This window comes from Varanus komodoensis, unplaced genomic scaffold, assembly GCF_004798865.1.
Source record: "Varanus komodoensis strain SLA01 unplaced genomic scaffold, ASM479886v1 scaffold22, whole genome shotgun sequence".
NCBI classification, from domain to species: Eukaryota; Metazoa; Chordata; class Lepidosauria; order Squamata; family Varanidae; genus Varanus; species Varanus komodoensis.
In genome coordinates this window covers 7564254-7581981 of record NW_025335606.1, presented here as the reverse complement: position 1 = coordinate 7581981, position 17728 = coordinate 7564254, and the positions used below count along the sequence as shown (strand labels likewise).

General features: G+C 45.6%; 1 protein-coding gene across 1 annotated transcript in view; it reads left to right on the top strand.

Moving 5' to 3' along the window:
• Positions 1-17728, top strand: part of MYO5B (myosin VB) — a 211019-nt gene that overhangs the window by 172410 nt on the left and 20881 nt on the right. The window contains exons 27-28 of the mRNA XM_044431198.1: positions 5848-5925; positions 13984-14182. Coding sequence (XP_044287133.1) covers positions 5848-5925; positions 13984-14182 — 277 coding nt within the window. The remainder of the gene's footprint in view (positions 1-5847; positions 5926-13983; positions 14183-17728) is intronic.

The window sequence follows — 17728 nt, the reverse complement described above, 5'->3', positions numbered from 1 at the left end:
AAGCGTTCCTCGCACTACTGGTCAAAAGTCACTGTGGAGCTATTCTCCCTCCCCCCTCCCCCCTCCCCCTCCCCCTCTTTAACCTTAATTGATTTTCTTTGGTAAGAAAGATGGGAGAACGTGGGAGTCTTGCACAGAATTCCATGAAAGATGCAGAACAGTGGCATGATAAAAGCTTCGTTTGCAGGCACCCCACATGTCCAACTAGTTATATGATTTGGCCCTAGTAAGGGGAAGTTTGCTACAGGCTGCTGTAGATCCTCTCCCACTGGTTAGTAAACTCTTCAGTCCTGCTGCCTAGCTCTATATCTTTTGAACACACAACCTGTGAATTTCTGCTCTCTGTCAGGACAGTCTCTCCCCCAGTGCAAATGGGTTGGAAATACGGAAGAGGTTATGCAAAGTCTGTCCTAGCAGTGGCCAAGCATTTGGAATAGATAGGCCTAGCCCTGTGGGAAGGGTGAAGCTGGCATGTGAGGGCTTCTTCAGGGTCTCCCGGCAGTGCTTTCGTGGCTGTGAGGTTGCCTCCCAGACCACATCCAACTGGTTATGGTTGGGAATGAAAGGAGCCATTGTTCTTGGCATGTTTTGGGGCCAGGGTGATACCGACTCTTCAGATGAGGACAGTGAGGCCGGGGAAATAAGGTCTGCAGACATAAAGATGGCCGAGGAAGAAGAGTTTATCTCAAGACTGTTGTTTCCAGGTAGCTCCTGGGAACTGACAAGTTTGGAAATGCCGAGAAGGAGTCTGGTCCCTTCCCTGACCCCCCCTCAAGAGAGAAGGGCTAGTCAAGTAGAGGGCTTGTGTAGTGCTAGGAGGCTGGCCTTTCTCTGGTGGGGCACACCCAGAGGGGTTCTCACAAATAGCCTTTAGTTTGGGTTCGACAGCCCGCTCTGTGCATGCTCAGAGACTCTTCTGGTAATAGCTTGCTAGATGTACATTGGAAATGAAGAGCTTTTTCCAAAGAACTGTCTGTTGAATGAAAAAAAGAAGTGGGGACCAAGCTCCCGACAGCTCGCTAGTGCAGCACACTGGTGTTGTGTTTCTTTATATATAAGAGGATGCATTTAATCCACTGTCGGTGTTTGGGATTCCTTAGCACAGGATTTGGACTCAATAGTTCAGTTCACAAAGTCATGGGATTTTTGGAACAGCCCTGATGTCAAATTGTAATGAAATATGGCATCTGTGGCAGTGGAGAGACATTATAAGAGTTAATTACATCAAAGAAATCATTTGTGTACCATGCAGAGGAAAGATATTCAACGCACGCACCGCTGGATTGTTTCCCTTCAGGCTGCAAAAGGTTTTGGTTTTGTTTTAAACCACATTTTTATAATGTACTAATGGTGGAATGCACTAATATATACACATCTTGTTTTCTTGGCATCCCATCACCCCCATTATCTGCTAAATTTGTATCTTAACTCTTAGCCATTATTCCTCTTTGATTACCGGTTTCACACAGTGAGTGTTAATACCCCGAATTTGTGCCTTCCCCTTAGGATAACAAAAGAGAAAGCAGGCAAAAGGTTTATATTGCTCTCACCCATTTATCCAGAAAAAAACACCAAATGAAGAGAATGAAGGGGGAGGGGAATGTGGGGGGTGGGAGACTAAATAGATAAAATGGAACATTAATAAGATTACTGCTGGCAAACCAGGTACTCATTTATTTCACTGTAAATAATCCTTCTGAATGCCTGTCACCTTTTCAGCTTTCAACTAAGATACTGTCTGGGTCTGCACATTTTCAGGTCCTCGGTAGCTATGAAATCTCTTACCCAAAGGGCAAGCAAGAAAGTCTTACGGGGAGGCAAACCCGTGGCCGTCTGAGGGGCTGCTGGTTGGCTGCAGATTGTCAGCTGCTCAGCTGTTTCTTAGGTTGAATTCCTGCCTGATCCTACTGCTGGAGATGCACAGATTGAGCCTGGAAATGTGCAACGGGCTTGCCTTACTAGTGAGCTTTGGTTCGAACGGGAGAGAGGAGTCCCTTGGAATTATTTCAATTGTTGCCTGTAATAGCAAATTTATGCAGATAGGGGACAAAATACAGATGTGGCCAGGGCCATTGCTGCTACATACTTATTTCTCCTTTGCAAATCCGGAAGTCCCCTGATTTTTGCTTTTGCTACAGTGCTGCCAAGCTCCTCTACCCAAGATTGAGATGGACATATTTTCAACCACGTGATGTTTTGTTAAGTTATTTGGTAATACTGTGAGGTCAGTGCAGAAACAGGACAGCTGACATTTGTGGGGTGCTCTTGGCTTGCAAGGTCGTCCTGCTGCTGGGCATGCGCTCTGTTCCAACACCATGGCTGGGTTCGCACGTCACGCTAAGCTATGCTGCACCGTTTCCTACCCAGATGAGGCTGTCAGGTGACTGCACGGTTTTAGGTGTGTATGGTTCCCATCCCCGCTCCCTATTTCAGTCCTTCCACTGGCAGCAGGTATTCCATCAGCCTTTGCCGCTGAAAGTCAATTCCAGGGTGTACCACTCCTGCCTTCAACACTTGTGCTTCCTTTGTGGGTCTGTTTGTAGAGCCTGGATGGCTAGAGAAGCTCCTGCAATTGCCCTCTTTCCACCAGACGCCTTGATAGCTGTGTGGAAACAGGGTTCAGATGACCAAACAGCCATATTGAAGCATGGAAACTGTACAACAGACCGTTGTTTCTCTTTGTGGTTCCATGGCAACCAAACATACAATATGGTAAGTCCACAACAGTGTTCAGACATCATGATAGACCATACCATGGTGGAAACCACCATGGCTTGCCAGTACCTGAAACAACACAGCTGATGTGTTTGAACATAACCAATTGCGAGATTACTTGGGAGCCAACTGTGCGCTTGGCCCCTTCAAACTGCCCGCTTCCCCTGTGGGTCCAGCTACATGATGATTCTTAAATTACATTGGGTTTGGCTGAATTTGTTCCTGTTGACCAACTCAAAAAGGAGCTCATAACACCCCCATTTCTTATAACCATCCACAACATACCAAAATCCACACCTTCATTGTGACATACACTCATAAGATGGATTTCACATTACCAGCTGCTGTCAAAACCACCCCAAGTTACTTTGCAGAAAAAGCCGTGCCAAAAAATACCCTACCAGTGCTTCTTTGCCACTTTCCAGTTCTAGTGAGAGGCTAGCAAGCCACTTTTTGGAAGGTATACCTGAGAGCAGGGAGCATATTCTAGGCCCATGTCAAATTTAGGCCCCTTGACAGAGGTCCAGCTTGGTTGGACACAGGCCCATTTGGGAATCAGTGGTCTGGGACTCTGTCTTGGATCCTTGTTCCTGATGCATCTGAGCAGCTTACGGATTGTCACAGAGCTGACCTTAAAGTTGGTCCCTTAAATGAATGTTGCATATTACCCCACATTAGTCTCGCTTCTCCTGCAGTCTAATGAGATATGAGTGTTTCCTCCTTTTTCATAGATCCATATGAATGAATCTCTGTGTCAGGCCAGCTTGTAAATGGCGGGGCAATATCAGTTTAAAGGTTTAAGTGTAAGATCGATGCCTCGAGTAGATTTTCCTTCATTGGTGGATGAAAGCTTTAATTGCTTTCTATTTGCAAATGCAGGCCAAGGAGTTATAAAATGTTTGAGATTTGTCATTTACAAGATGTTTTTATTAATAGCTAATGGCACCCTCTCGACTGTGTCTCATGCCAGAATAATCCAGGAATTTTTGGAGAAGCTTTTGTTAATGACAGGTGTGCCAAATCAGCACATCCAACACCTGCAGTTTTCAAAAGGATTGTGCTGCTTTGTAGGTTGAGTGCCCAAATGGATCGTCAGCAACTGGCACAGAAACAGGGTAACAAAACTGGTGTCGTGAGCGCCCAGCTCTTCAGTAGCTAACGCCTCCTTCCCCCTGAAAACACACACACACACGCACACTTTCCTTTTTGGGACTACCATTGCTTTCAAGAGGCATATTTTTAACTCTGCTTTTGATTTGATCCATGCTATTAATACTTCAGGACAATCTGTGCTTGATGCAGCTTATCTTGCAGTGCAAGCCATTTCTTTCAGGAGCGGCTAGCATGGGTTCTCCAGTCTGGATTTGGACTCCGAGGAAAAGAAGCCTTAAGACTTTGCTTCCTGTTGCACTTCCAGTCTGGATTGGCTTCCTCATGCCTGCAGTTTCCTTTAGGAAAAACTGCTTCCCAATTCAAATGGCAAGAGCCGTGATCCAAATCAGGACCAAAGCATGGGGCATACTCAAGTATGGGGCAAACATGATTAGTTCGCCTCTTAGAGGAATGGTCAAGTAACAGTACAGTGGTACCTTGGCTCACGAACTTGATCCATTCCAGGACTCTGGTCATGACCCAAATTGGTCGTGAGCCAAGTCAAATCTCCCCATAAGGTTCAGTGTTAATAAAGTTAATCTGTTCTGTAACTTTTTTGTTTTAATCAGAAAACTGTGAAGCAAAGTGACAAAGAACAACAAAGATTGCGGCCATCTCCTGCCCCGCCCCCCAGCACAACCGCAATTGTGCCTGCCATCCCTGCAGGCACCCGTCATCCTGGCACGCTGTGGGGGAGAGACGGGCACAAACGCAGGAGTGCTGGAGGGGGAGAGATGGGTGCGATCATGCTGGGTGGAGAGATGGCCAAGATCGTGGTTGCGCTTGTGCAGGAAAGACGGGCGTGATCTTGGCCATCCCCCCCCCCCACCCCCAGCACAATTGCGGCCATCTCCCCACTCAGGGGTGGGGAGATGGCCATGATCACAGTCACCACCCAATGCAGGGTTCGCGACCTGAGTCAAATTTTTGTTCGTGATCCAATCTGGTCATGAACTGAGGCGTTCGTGAGCTGAGGTACCACTGTATAGGGGACTATGAAGATGATGCCAATATCAAGAAATAGGGACCGTGTTCGCAATATTGGTTCCTGTATTTCAGGGCAGTGGGGCACTCATGGACTAATGCAGCACTGAGACTCTCCTCTTCCATTGGAGACCTCTCCTTCTTTCTCAGTATCTGGATGTTGGGTGGTTAATAAAATGCAAGACATCCTACAGTACAGTGGACAGTACTCCATTGCTAATCAGTGATGATGCTGTGGCAAACGACCACGGTTGGGTTGGATGCCTTTCCTGAAGTGACTAGGTAACAGATGGGACAAGAAAAACCAGCTGCAAGCTGGTGGTTGCTCTTTCACCACTCACTCTAATCAACAGTTGATGAAGAATTGTTTGTTGGCTTTTCCAGCGAAATCAGTCTCAGGTTTGCCATGATAGCAAGTGATGGGTCTTCAAATGTCTCTCTTATGAATATAGATTATTGGAGCAGTGTGTGTGCGCATGCGCAAAAAGCTCGGTTGGAGTTTAGACACAAGACACAAGAACATGTGTAGAAAGACCATCCAAGGTCTAGTGCTGGGACAAGGTGGTTCATACTACTCCCGTCTTGATGTAGTTGGGGCTATTTCCCCTAAAACTATGGGGAATGTATGACTTTCCAGATGTTGTGGGATTGCATCTCCCATGAAATCCAGCCAACATAGCTGAGGCAAGGGATTCTGGAAATTGTAGTTCCACATACCTGGAGGTCACCAGGTTGGGAAAGTCTGGGAGAGAGGCCTGCTTTTATACCTTCCTGTACAAAAACTGAGGATGTGCCAGTGGCAAGCACATCAAGAGTGTTTGCAAGTATTAATATGACCTCTTTCTCCTGGTTTACCATCTGTGGATTTTGATGTTCACTTCTGTGCATGAATGCATTGGAGGCCTCCTTATTCTTCCTACCACTTGTAGCTGACTCTTCTTTTATCTTTCCTTTCTGTCCACTTGTGTTTCCCTTTCCTCTGTCCTTTCTTTCTAGCAAGACTGAGGACTGGGGGTATCTGAATGAAGATGGAGAACTCGGCTTGGCCTATCAGGGTCTAAAGCAAGTCGCCAGGTCAAATACCTTTACTTCTTTTTCCTCTCCCTTGGACCTTTTCCCCCTGTTTCTTTACAACATTTCTGCTTCTCACCTTCCCTTGGAACTGAAAATGAATGTAATCCACTAATGTCCAAAACTCGTTTGGATCCCGGATCCCAACTTTCTGCTTAGATAACACCAGACCGGGCTGATCAAAGTCACATTTAATTGTGATGTAGCATCAAGAAGAGTGTACAGTTAGAAGAGGGTGGTTAGCTGCCCCTCCAAGTTAATGCCAGAGTGAAGTTGTATCTTTGCCAGAGCTGGCTCCACATCTGAAGATGCTCTTGGCAAAGTTATGTCGTTGGGCATAGACTTATTACCCTTAAAGATTCCATGTAAAAGTAATTTTAAATGAAGTTCCCAACAGTGCTAAGAAATGGTGCTGCCCCCACTAGTCTAGTGGCTTGGAGGTACTGTTGAAATTCCCCACAATGCCCTGGAGTTATGCTATATCAGGGCATTGTGGGAAATAATATGATGGCTCCAAGCTACCTTCCACTGGCCCACATTAGAACCAATCTTTCTAAATGTCTCAGAACCAATAGAGATGCTCCAGGATTCTGTGCCTTCTATGAAAGCCACAGAGGCCATTTCATGTATTATATACCTATAAATTCAGGCTTCCTGCCAAGCTTACGCTCCCCAAAGAACTGCAACAAATCCAGCTCATTGCCTGCATTCTGATTTTAATTGCTTATTTATTTGGCTAATGAGCAGGATAGCAATTTAATAAATAACAAATATTTCTATATCATCTTTCTTCTGTGGAGCTTAAATTAGTGCTTCCCAGGAAACTCTCCCATTCAGAAAACTGAACATACTGTTACCGAACTCAGCCAGTCAACAGCTAGGGCAAACCCGGGCAGACCCCAGACCCGAGTCAAAAGGAGCCTGAGATGAGACTTAGAGCCAAAACCAGCTTTATTCTAGTGCACTATAGAATAAAGGGAGATGAAAGGGGACATTCAGCCCAAAGCAGTGTCTCGAATGTTGCACCCTGGTGCATGCGTTTTATACCCTAAGTAACCAATTCGGTCACCTAATACACTTCTAGTGCATCAATACATCAATGTAGCCACACCCCCAGTGCTGTTAGCGTCAAAGAGTCTTTTCTTCTGTCAAGGACCAGACATTTCCCATGTCTATTTCTGAGCTGCTCGAGAGTCACACAGCCTTGCCATCTTCTTACTCCCTGCACATTTGCAACGTTCATAGCAGATGTAACCAGTTTCCACTGTCCCTTTGATTACTGTATTCGCGGTCAGGCTGGTGTGTTAGCTGTGGGTTACACAAAGTTCATTTTGTTCTTAGCCGCCTTCTGGGACAGTATAACTGTGGTGTTTTTACTGTGTGGCCTTCCTCTGGCCAACTACTTTTCAGGCCTTCCTCTGGCCATTTACTTTTGGGGTGCTGCAATTGGCAACAATACCATACACCTGCTTAAGTGCAGATTTGAAATACCTAGTGGAGGTTTTTCCTCTAACAGGCAGTAGTCCCAAAGGACGGCACCTTCTCCCTCTGTTCATTCCTGCTGACTTTGGATGGAAGCCATTTATCTGAGGTCAAAGGAACTTTGCAGTCAAGAGAGATGTGGGCAAGTCAAATAAATAAATCCAGATTTTGTGATCACACAGAATTTTTCCACTGGAATAAACTATCGAGAGGTTTGTCTAGTCTGTAGGATTTTTAAGCAAAATTTCCAGGACAACGTTTGGGGCATTTTTAGCATCCAAGCATGTTCAGTCATTCTGTGCAACTAATATAAATGGGTACAATTTCTGGGCAGTGCTCAGTCAACTTCTATTTGATATGATAGTGCAATAAAAGTATGATTTTGGCCATTTATCTTCATCAGTCTTCATTTTCACTGAGACAATATGTCACTAGTTCCAGTAATACAAATGTTATTTCACACTTCATTGAGCTATAGGGGTAGAGGAGAGAGATTTTTAAAGAATCGTATTTTTGAATGGACTGTAATCCATGATCTACAGGAGGGGGGCCTAGTTATTCATTTTAATACCTTTGCAAGGGAGGAGGAGGAAGAACAGTATACAAGTGCTTCTAAGCCTCTGTCCTTAAATTCGCAAGATCTAGAAACTTGCTCTTATATTTAGATCAAGGGTTTAGCTCATTATTTTTACAGGGAATACAATGGACTTTCTAGGATCATATCCTCTGAAAGTGACATGCAATACAAGAATAATAAAATCTAGACAGCAATATGTAGCCAATATCAAGGAAGAATGCTGATATAGGAATTACTTTAGCATTTGAACTTCACATGTTAGTGAGTAGCAGCCTTAAAAAGAGAGATTTTAAAGGCTCACTTAAAGAACTGAGTAGGGGCAGAGATGCAACTCCAGGAGGGCATTCCAGGCCTTAGTAACCATTGTTCACCAGGCCTTGTTTTGTGTGCTCTGTGACCTAGCTTGCCATGCTGAGCCTAGGCCCAGTGAGACTTTAGAGACCCTGAGGGGGCAAAGGCTAAAGCCCATGAGACCTTCCCCCTCCATGCCAGTGCAGGCCCCCACAGCATCTATGGGGAAGCGACCCTGGGCTCCTCGGCAGTAGAGGATCTTCAGGAACTCATGGCGCAGCCTCTGAAGAGCGTTGCTCACCCATGGGGTCTGGCAAGAGGGTGGAGCAACTGCCCAAACCGAGAACACCAGCGCCAGACTGTGTCAGCAGTATGCAGGTTGCAGCAGAGAGGGGTGAACATGCAAGCCTGAAGGTGCTGGTAGTTGGGCTGCCCAGGGACAGCATGGCGTGTGCTGGCCGTGTGAAGAGCCAGTCTACAAGGATGCCTTTGGGACTCGATATAATGGATGGGCTTCACCAGAAGAATGGCGGGGAGGCTCATGAGCTTCCCCAGTGTCCAAAGCCCAGGATAGCTTTCTGGAAATGTGCCAAAGCCTTTTGGTCTTCAGGTTGTCAGGAAGAGCACCGGTGACAGTTGCTTTGAAGCTGCCTTTCCTAGTCATTCCGTTATATTTTTCGGCATTTTCCACGAGAATGAAACTGGTTGGATGACCGATCTAGCTTTGTCTGTCCCGTCTCTCAGAGAGGTGGGGAGGATACAGCCTGTGTGTCCTGACAGCTTCTCAAACAGAGAATGGGAAGAAATTCATTGAATCCATGGCAAGAAGCATTGCCTTTTGCCCCTTGGCTGGGGAGATGCAGACAGTGCTCACCCAAGTGACTTGGAAGACCAGGGAGTATCCTCTGGTCCATTCAGAGCACCAGTAAGCCACAGAGGAGAGCAGGCAAGCTTCCTCCTGCTTGCTTGTGTTTGGCATCCATATTTCAGGAGGGTATTCAATAAACTGTGCAGATGGAGTTGGTTTCGTTTTTTCCCAAGCGTCCTTGAATCTGAAGTGAGGTGCCTGCCTGGACCAGGTCCCTGGGGATTGACTGTCTCGGGTCACATACCCCAGGCCTCATCTGCAGCATGAGATCATTCATGCTGTTCCACTATCTAGAATTCTACATGGCAATGCCTGTACAGAGCAGGCCAGGATCTCTGTGGAAATACATTAATGGATCTTTGCAGGCTTGCTTTTAGAGTCTCTTAGAAAGGCGCTGAAAAGGAATTAGTGGGGAGAGATTTCATTTTAGTGGACTCTAATTGGTACCTTTTAAAGAACTGATTCAGTTTACCAAACCCTAAACTTATCGGCACATCCAACAGGAGGGCTGCAACCTTTTCAGAGATGAATCACCCCCTTTATTGGAGTGGGTGGGGAAGGAGTCAGAAGTGAAGGATTGTTCTATGCCTTCCTTCTTATGGAAAGTGCAGCTTGTTCCTTAATTTATCACTTGTGTAGAACTTCCCAGCATGCTTCCATTTAAAATGGTGCTTTTTGTGATTTAAAACCTCCCCTTCACTTTCCACAGAAAGCTGCGGTATGAATTTCCCTTTCGTTCAATCTCTGTGGGTTTCCATTTGCCCTTTTAACTTCCTCTCTTAAATATGCTTCATTTTAAAATAAAATCATTTAAAAATTAATATTAGACTTCTAAGCTTTTCCTATATAGGTGGGCCCCAGCAGGACACAAAAAGATCATTAATGCTAGAGTTAGAAGTTCCAAATGGGTTTTTACCCTTTGCTGGAGACCTCTTAAAAGGGCCTCAGAAATAGCTTGTGTCTCATCTTCTAAATAAGCAGGCAAGTTTAAGGCAATTGTTCAGTAACTGTGAGGTACAAAATAAATAACTCTTGGTGGATGGGGGACCAATTTCAACTGCATTTGAATACAGTATTTTTTTTCCTCTGAAATCAAAGTGGAAAATGTCCGCAACTTGGAAACCTTTAAGGCTGAATCAGGCCTATTCAGCTCCAGTGCTTGATCACAGCAGCAACCAAAGAAACGTGGAGAAATTGTCCATAGCAGCAGGACTTGTAAGATAGGGACTGTAGTGCCTTCCACCATTCCTCAAAGCATCTTCCAAGGATCAACAAGAACTTAGTTGCTATTGAGGGCAAGGACCGTCTTCCCCTACAAGAATGAGAGAGAGTTGCCATTCTTCACAAAATGGAGACACTCAAAGAGTGGCTGATTAAATGAGGAATGGTGTGGAGAAATTTGCATAGAGAGGAATGTTTCTCTCGTATGCATAGAACTAGAATGCTCGACTGGGCTTTCAGTCTTGGAGGATCTAGACTAATACAACCAGCGTGGGAATGTAGTGGTTGAGAGTGTGGGACTGGGACTCAGGCGATCTGGGTTCTAGTCCCTGCTCAGCCATGGAGCCAACTGGGTGACGTTGGGCCAGTCTCAGACTTTTAGCCCAATCTACCTCACAGGACTGTTTTTGTGAAGATAAGATTCAGAGGAGGAGAAGCATTATGTATGCCACCCTGGGAGGGAAAAAAGGTGGGACATAAATATAATAAATAAATTAAAAATAATCAGACATCCACCAACCAAAGCCAGGCATGAAAGAGTCAGGATCAAAGAATCCTAAGAATGTTGTCCCAGATTTTGTCACAGTCCTTCCACACAAAAATCCACCTCAGCTGCCTTCATTTCAGCAGTCGTAGGAGTCATGTTGGCATTACTGTTGTTAAGCAGTTGAGAGCTGGAACGCCTTCGTAATCTACCGCAAGGTTCCCATTCTACCTTCTGCCCACCTCTGCTTCTTTCATTGGGAATCCATTGCCAGTCATCTCAGGACAAACCAGTAAAAGCATTGATCAAAAGCATTGCTCATCACTTACCCCGTAGCATTAATTGCCTCAAGCTGTGCTGAGGGCATCAGAGCAGGTAGCTTTAGAAAAGGGTTCAACACATTCATGGAGAAGATCAGTCATGAGAGTAAATGGAATTTCCATGTTTAGAAGGCAGCAGAATGGTGAAGATTAGAAGTTCTGGACACACAGCAGAGAACAATTGTCTCTAGCATACCAGTTTTGTTCTTTTCCAAGATCATCCTCGAATTGCTACTGAGCACAATTTACACAGGTGCAATCCTCCTTGAATTTGTTTAAAAATATATTATTAAGGAGACTATATTTGGAGTTGTTCCTGAGTCCTGGTTGCTACACATTCACAAAGGGCAGCAAGATTAAAGCTAAGAGAGGAAGGAAAGGGCAACTCAGAGTTCAGAGTGTCAGAACTTTGGCTTCAAGATAAGGGGAATAAGGGCAACCTAGTTAAAGGGATTGTTTTTATTTGCAAGAGCAGTATTAATTCAGCCATTAACTCTTAATACTTGAATATTTGGTTCACTCCAAGCGCCTGCAATTTAGCATACTAGAAATGCAATAAATGAACAAGCACATTGGTATAAATGTTGGATTTTTGGCATTGGCTGAGGCCCAGAACCTACAGTGGGAATGTGTTGGCTGTTTAGTGGCTTAAAATAAGAGAACTGAGGGGTCTCCAGCAAGTGACGGAAGAGTTTATCAGAAGGTTGGCTTGAGAGAGGCTTCACTTCCCAGGGTGTAGTAGGGTCAGGACAGGAGAGGGATATGTACACACCACAGAAAGAGCTTGACTCTCTAATGACTTACTGGAAAATGCCACTGTCCATCTTCCGGTTTAGTGTGCATCTTCTGGGTTTGGGATTTTATCGTCAGTTAATCAAACTGTGTGGGCATAATGTACCCTCATTCAAGGAAGGACCACAGGTCAGAGTAAGAGGGCATGCTTTGTAAACAGAAGGTTCAGTCCATCTGTAGTTGAAGGGAGCCCAAGGAGCCAGGGCTGGGAAGAATCATAGAATAGTAGAGCTGGAAGGGGCCATGAAGGCCATCAGGTCCAACCCCCTGCTGTTGCAGGACACCAAGTCACACCACCCCACTCAGAGGGCTGCCCAGTTTCTCTCTGAATGTCTCTAGTGTGGGAATGCCCACCACCTCTCTAGGCAGCTGGTTCCACTGTCATATTGCTCTGACAGTGAAGAAGCTTTTCCTGATGTCCAGCCTGAATCTGGGCTGTCGCAGCTTGAGGTGATTATTCCATGTCCTATACTCTGGCGTCATCGAGAAGAGATCTTGACCTTCCTCTTTGTGACAGCCTTTGAGGTACTTATAGATATCATGTTCTCTTCTCAAGGCTGAACATGTCCAGTTTTCCCAGTCTCTCCTCATAGGGCAGTGTTTCCAAACCCTGGATCATTTTTGTTGGCCTCTGCTGGACCCTTTCTAATTTACCTGCATCTTTCTTAAACTTTGATGCCCAGAACTGGACACAGTGAATCAGAGTAAGCCACCGTGGGTTGGAGGAACCTCTGTTCTTGCCCTTGTATCTAAGATTAAATGAAATATGTAGTGAAATCGTTTTGTGAAGGTGCTTCTCTATACACTCCATTGTTATTAGACATGGATTTTAATTCACCCCTAAGTGCTTGCTTCACACATAATTTGCTGGACTAAGCAACAGTAGGCCCCACTCTCTTTCCCATATCAAAGACAGGATAGGTGGACCAGTTGCTGGGAAACTTGAGCAGGATGGTGCTATTGCGTTCATTTCCTCCTTGTGGGGTCCTGTGGCCAGCTGGGTGGCCACTGTGTGAACAGAAAGCTGGACTAGATGGACCCTTGGGCTGATCCAGCCAGGTTCTTCTTCTGCTCTTATAGTCCTTGCCTCTTTCAGTATATGCTCCTGGGCGCAGTGGAGGTTTCCCATCAGACCGAGCATATTTATCGGCTTGCTATCAAACACCTGAACAGGGCTAGAGATGAATGGGGCCCGCCATAAAGGGTTGCTGAGTTGCACAGTCCTGTAGGGTTCCAGCTCGCCATGCATGCATTCCAAGACCCATCCTTTGTTTCCATTCTCCCTACCTGCCCCACTCCAGATCAGGTTGCAATCCCATGCATATTTAGACAGAGAAAAGCCCTACAGTTCCCAGCATTGCCCAACCAGCTGAGAATCATAGGGCTTTTTCCTGTCCTCTTGTGCTTGGGATCACTCCCTTAGTATTCCTCGGTCGCCGAGCAGGCATGACTCTTTCCAGGGAATATTCCTCCTCTGTCGGTTTTTGTTTCTAAAGATTTTCTGTACTTCTTCCAGGCCAACATTTCTAATACCTCCTCCTTACATCCTGAAGACATATTATTTTCCTAACGTGATTGCTGTTGTTGCTATTTTTGTTACATACTTACTGTTTCCTTGTGTTTTATTTTTCTCTCTTATTATTGCACTGATTTTGTTGTTGTAGAATGACTTGGGAGGGTTTTGACTCTGAAAAGCATCCACAAAATATTTTAAATAAATAAATAAGATTTAACAAATTAGTGGTCCTGTTTTGCGTATGTAAGGATCCACAAATAAAGAATGAGTATATAGGATACTTGTGAATGTGAAGTCAGGTGGTCTGGAGTTTTACTGTGCACCTGGTACAAAATACAAAACCTGATCCATTAGCTGCCAGCTGTCTATACCTCTTGGAGAACCCAGTTTCTGTTCTAGGAAACTAAGAGCTGCCCATAATGACTGAGTGAATCATGTCCCATCATTGTGCAGCCCCTTGGTTTGAAGGACCACATTATTGTTTTTCTTTCTGCTGTTTCCTCTCATCAGGCTTCTCGAGGCCCAGCTGCAGGAGCAGCGGAGGGAGCACGAAGAGGAAGTGGAAATGTTGAAGAAGCAAATAGAGGTTTTGAGGAAAGAAATGGAGAAGCAGCAGAGCGTCTTCTTCCAGACCCTCCAGCTGTCACCAGAAGCCCAAGCAGAGTTCGGAATTCAGCAGGAAATCACAAGGCTGATGAATGAAAACCTGGTATGTGCTGCTTGCACAATTCCTCACGCCTTGTTCTGTGGGTTGCTGCAGTAATTGGTGATAGTGAGGTATATATTGTTGGAATGTATTTGGAGGAGTTCAATGCTGCTTTTCAGCTGTACAAGGTTCTCAAAGCCACTTTAAAAAGACAAAGGCAGTCTTTTGGCAGTCCCCACTCGCATTCAAAATCCCCACTTTTAAAATCAAGAAACAATGTGAAAAGAAAAATAGTTAAGAGTAGGGAGGGGACAACCCCCGTCAGAATCTGTCCCTCCAAGCATTCATGGGCTTCCTCTTGTGCTCAGCCTGGTCCTCCAAAGAGACCCAAACCGAGGGGAAGTCCATGAACGCCCTCTGAGCCCTGGTGGCACTCGGCTCGCTGCTTCCACAGCACCGGCAGCATCTCTTGTGCAGTGGGCAGCAGGGGTGGGTGCTCTCCTGGCAGGTGCTGGGCGGCAGGGCGGGCGCTAAAGAAAGCAGCGCCCCATAACTGGCATGAGAGCCCAGCCTGGTTTGAGCAGCTGCTCTGGCATGCAAGCAGGCGCTGCGACTGATCGGAGGGCTGCTTCCCTGGAGAGCAATCCCCAGCCAGGCCCCCTTGGGCTGATTCCTTTGGCTTGAGGAGCAGCTGCCGTTTGGGTGGCGGCTTTGGCACATGAGCTGGCACGGCTTGCACACTGCCTGTGGGAAACGGGGATGGTGAGCAGGCGCATCCGCCGTCATTCCTTCGCCCAACCTTCTTCCCCACTCAGTGTGATTGATTGATTTACAACTTTGCTGGGCTGTCCCTTACCATGGTCTCGGAACAGTTTAACAATAAGACAATATAAAATAAAACACAGCATCCTAATAAATTTCCAAACAGCAATAAAATCCCTAGTAAAACAATCAAACCTTAAAGCTTTGGGAAAATAAAAAGGGTTTAGCCTGGTGCCAAAAAGAATAAAGGGACGGCACCAGGCGAACCTCTCTGCGGAGCGAATCCCACATTCAGGGTGCCACCGCAGAGAAGGCCCTTCTCTGGGTAGACACCCTCCTGATCTCCTTCAGGGAGGGCACCCAGAGAAGGGCGTCTGCCCCAGATCTTAAGGGGTGGCCAGGCACATACAGAAGGAGACACTCCTTCAGGTAACCAGAGGATTCCTGGGGAACACCCTGGGCAGGTTCACCAGGGACGTGGATGTTGGGTCCCCTGCAAAGCAGACCAGTGTCTAGGAAGCTGAAACAAGGGAATCTGGCAGATTTTCCACTTAAGACAGATTCCTCATACATTCTTAGTTAAGAGGGAAGAAGAAAAATCAACCTCTGGCACTTGTTCTTAGTCACAAATTCCTTTGTGATTGCTCTGTCTCTGTTCTACAAGTTTGTGAAATTGTAGACTGGAGACCAAAATTTGAATAAAAAAGCCAGGAAATGCAAAGTGGACAAGATAGAGTGACCAGGCAGTATGAGGAGGATGCTTCCATACTTCTTGTGTTAATGCTACAGCAAGAACAGCAAGGACGACTCGCATCTAACAAGTCAGCCCAGATTTGCACCCATAGTGCTGGATCTGTGTAGTTTGTGCAATTTTATGGAAGCCCAAAATGCTCAGCCTGCATTTAGGTAGAACTATATTGAAAGCCCACTGAACGCAGCTGCAACGAGTTCTCCAGTGTTGTATCTCCCTGGCAGCAGCTCAATTCATGGGGCTTTCATCTTGCATGATCCTTGCACGGGCTATTTTGTGATGTGCCAGGAAGACGGATGGACTCCTGGTGTTAACTAGCTGCCCATGTGGACCAGACTGCAAATGCTGTTGGATTCTAAGCAGTCCCCATGCAGTTGTTCCAAGAGCAGGACTTTAAAAAGGTCATAATATGAGATTCTGGTGAGACATAGTCAGTACTGAATGCTGTGGACCCTTGATTTAAGTCAGCGTGTTCCACTTTTCAAACTCCTTGCAGAAGTTTTGGATAGCGGGTAGGAATCACGAAGTCCTGTGGATTCCATCCCCCACAGTCCATGCTGGCTGAGGGACAAGTCCCTACACAGACCTTAAGATCTTCAGAAGATGCTAAGAGTCACCAACTGGAGGCTGGCAGGTTACCACTGAGGAGGTGGGCTCTTTGCTGGTGGCACCACAATTGTGTAAAACTTCCCAGAGAAGTCTGCCTGACGCAGTCTTGGTGGGCTTTTGATGCTGAATATTCTTTTGTTCACCTAGACCTTTGAACCTGCTTTTATCTTTTTAGCCAATCAGAGAACTGGTGTTATGTGGCAGTTATACGCATTTACTGAATGAAGGAAAGGTAGAGTTTATGGAAACGGCACAATCCTATACACATTTAGAAAGAAATAGTCCTACAGATTCCAGCATTTCTCAGCCCAGCCAGCTATGTGAAGCTGGGGAATGTGGGAGTACATAACTCTTTTCTAAGCATGAATTGAATTGTACCTTTATGGATTCAAGCCACTGGTTTGTAGACAACAATGCTCCAGGGTTTTGAGAGCAAGGTTTTACTGTCCTCTGTCTCCTTTAACTGGTGATGCTGGGGATTGGATCGATGATTTCTGCATGAAAAGCATGTACTGAGCCACTGAGTTATGGGCCCTCCCCAGTGGTCTACCTGGGGATATTACATTGGGTAGAACAAGACTCCCAAAGAGTACCAAAGTGTGGAGCTGGCAAGGAGGGGTTGCCTGCTGCTTCCACTTTTGCTCCGTTGTGGCATCTTATTAGGAGAACTTTATCACATTCAAACAGATGTGTCAGAATCATTTAGATATGAATGTCAAGAACTGCAGCAAAAGCACCGAGGCAGCAAATTGTAAATTATTGGTGCAGTGGATTGCTTGTATTGAAAATCAGGAATCGGTGACCTTAGGTTGTTTCTCTGGATAGGTGGAGGGCATGAGAGACAGATTTCTCCTCTTTGACAGACAATAAGGGATAATTGGAAAAAGGAAGCCCTGTCAGGCAAGCCACTAATTCCCTTATTGATTTTAACATAATTATTTGTGTTAGAAGAAATGGCTTCTGACATGCCATGCAAAGCCTTGTTCCTCCTTGAACCTCTTGGCAAGTTGCTGTATCAGTCTAGATCTGTCAAAGAAGCACCTACACCTTTCAGGCCAAGATGGGTGTTCTTTGCATGCCCAGTACTTTATACAGTGTAAGGATGTGCTGAAGCACTTGGTGTCCTTCCTTCTGCTTCCATATCCATAAGAAAATGTGTGCAAATTATGCAATTAGTGGAAATCACAGTATTTTGTACAAATTGGCATCCACAAAGCATATATTCATCGTGCTATTGGTGCAAGTCACATGAGCAAGACATACTTTTTGGCCAACTTCATGCAAATTCCTTAGCGTTTTTTAAAATGTGCAATTGCAGCCATCTTAAAGACAGAAGTCTGAGAGTGGCTTCATTTGCGCTGTAGCAAATCAGAACGGCTGCAGGGCCAATGAACCAAAATATGGGGTGTTGAACCATGAAAATCCATTGGAGTTCATCCCCCCACCCCACCGCTGGATTCCTCACACATCCCTAATAAAGTATTTCC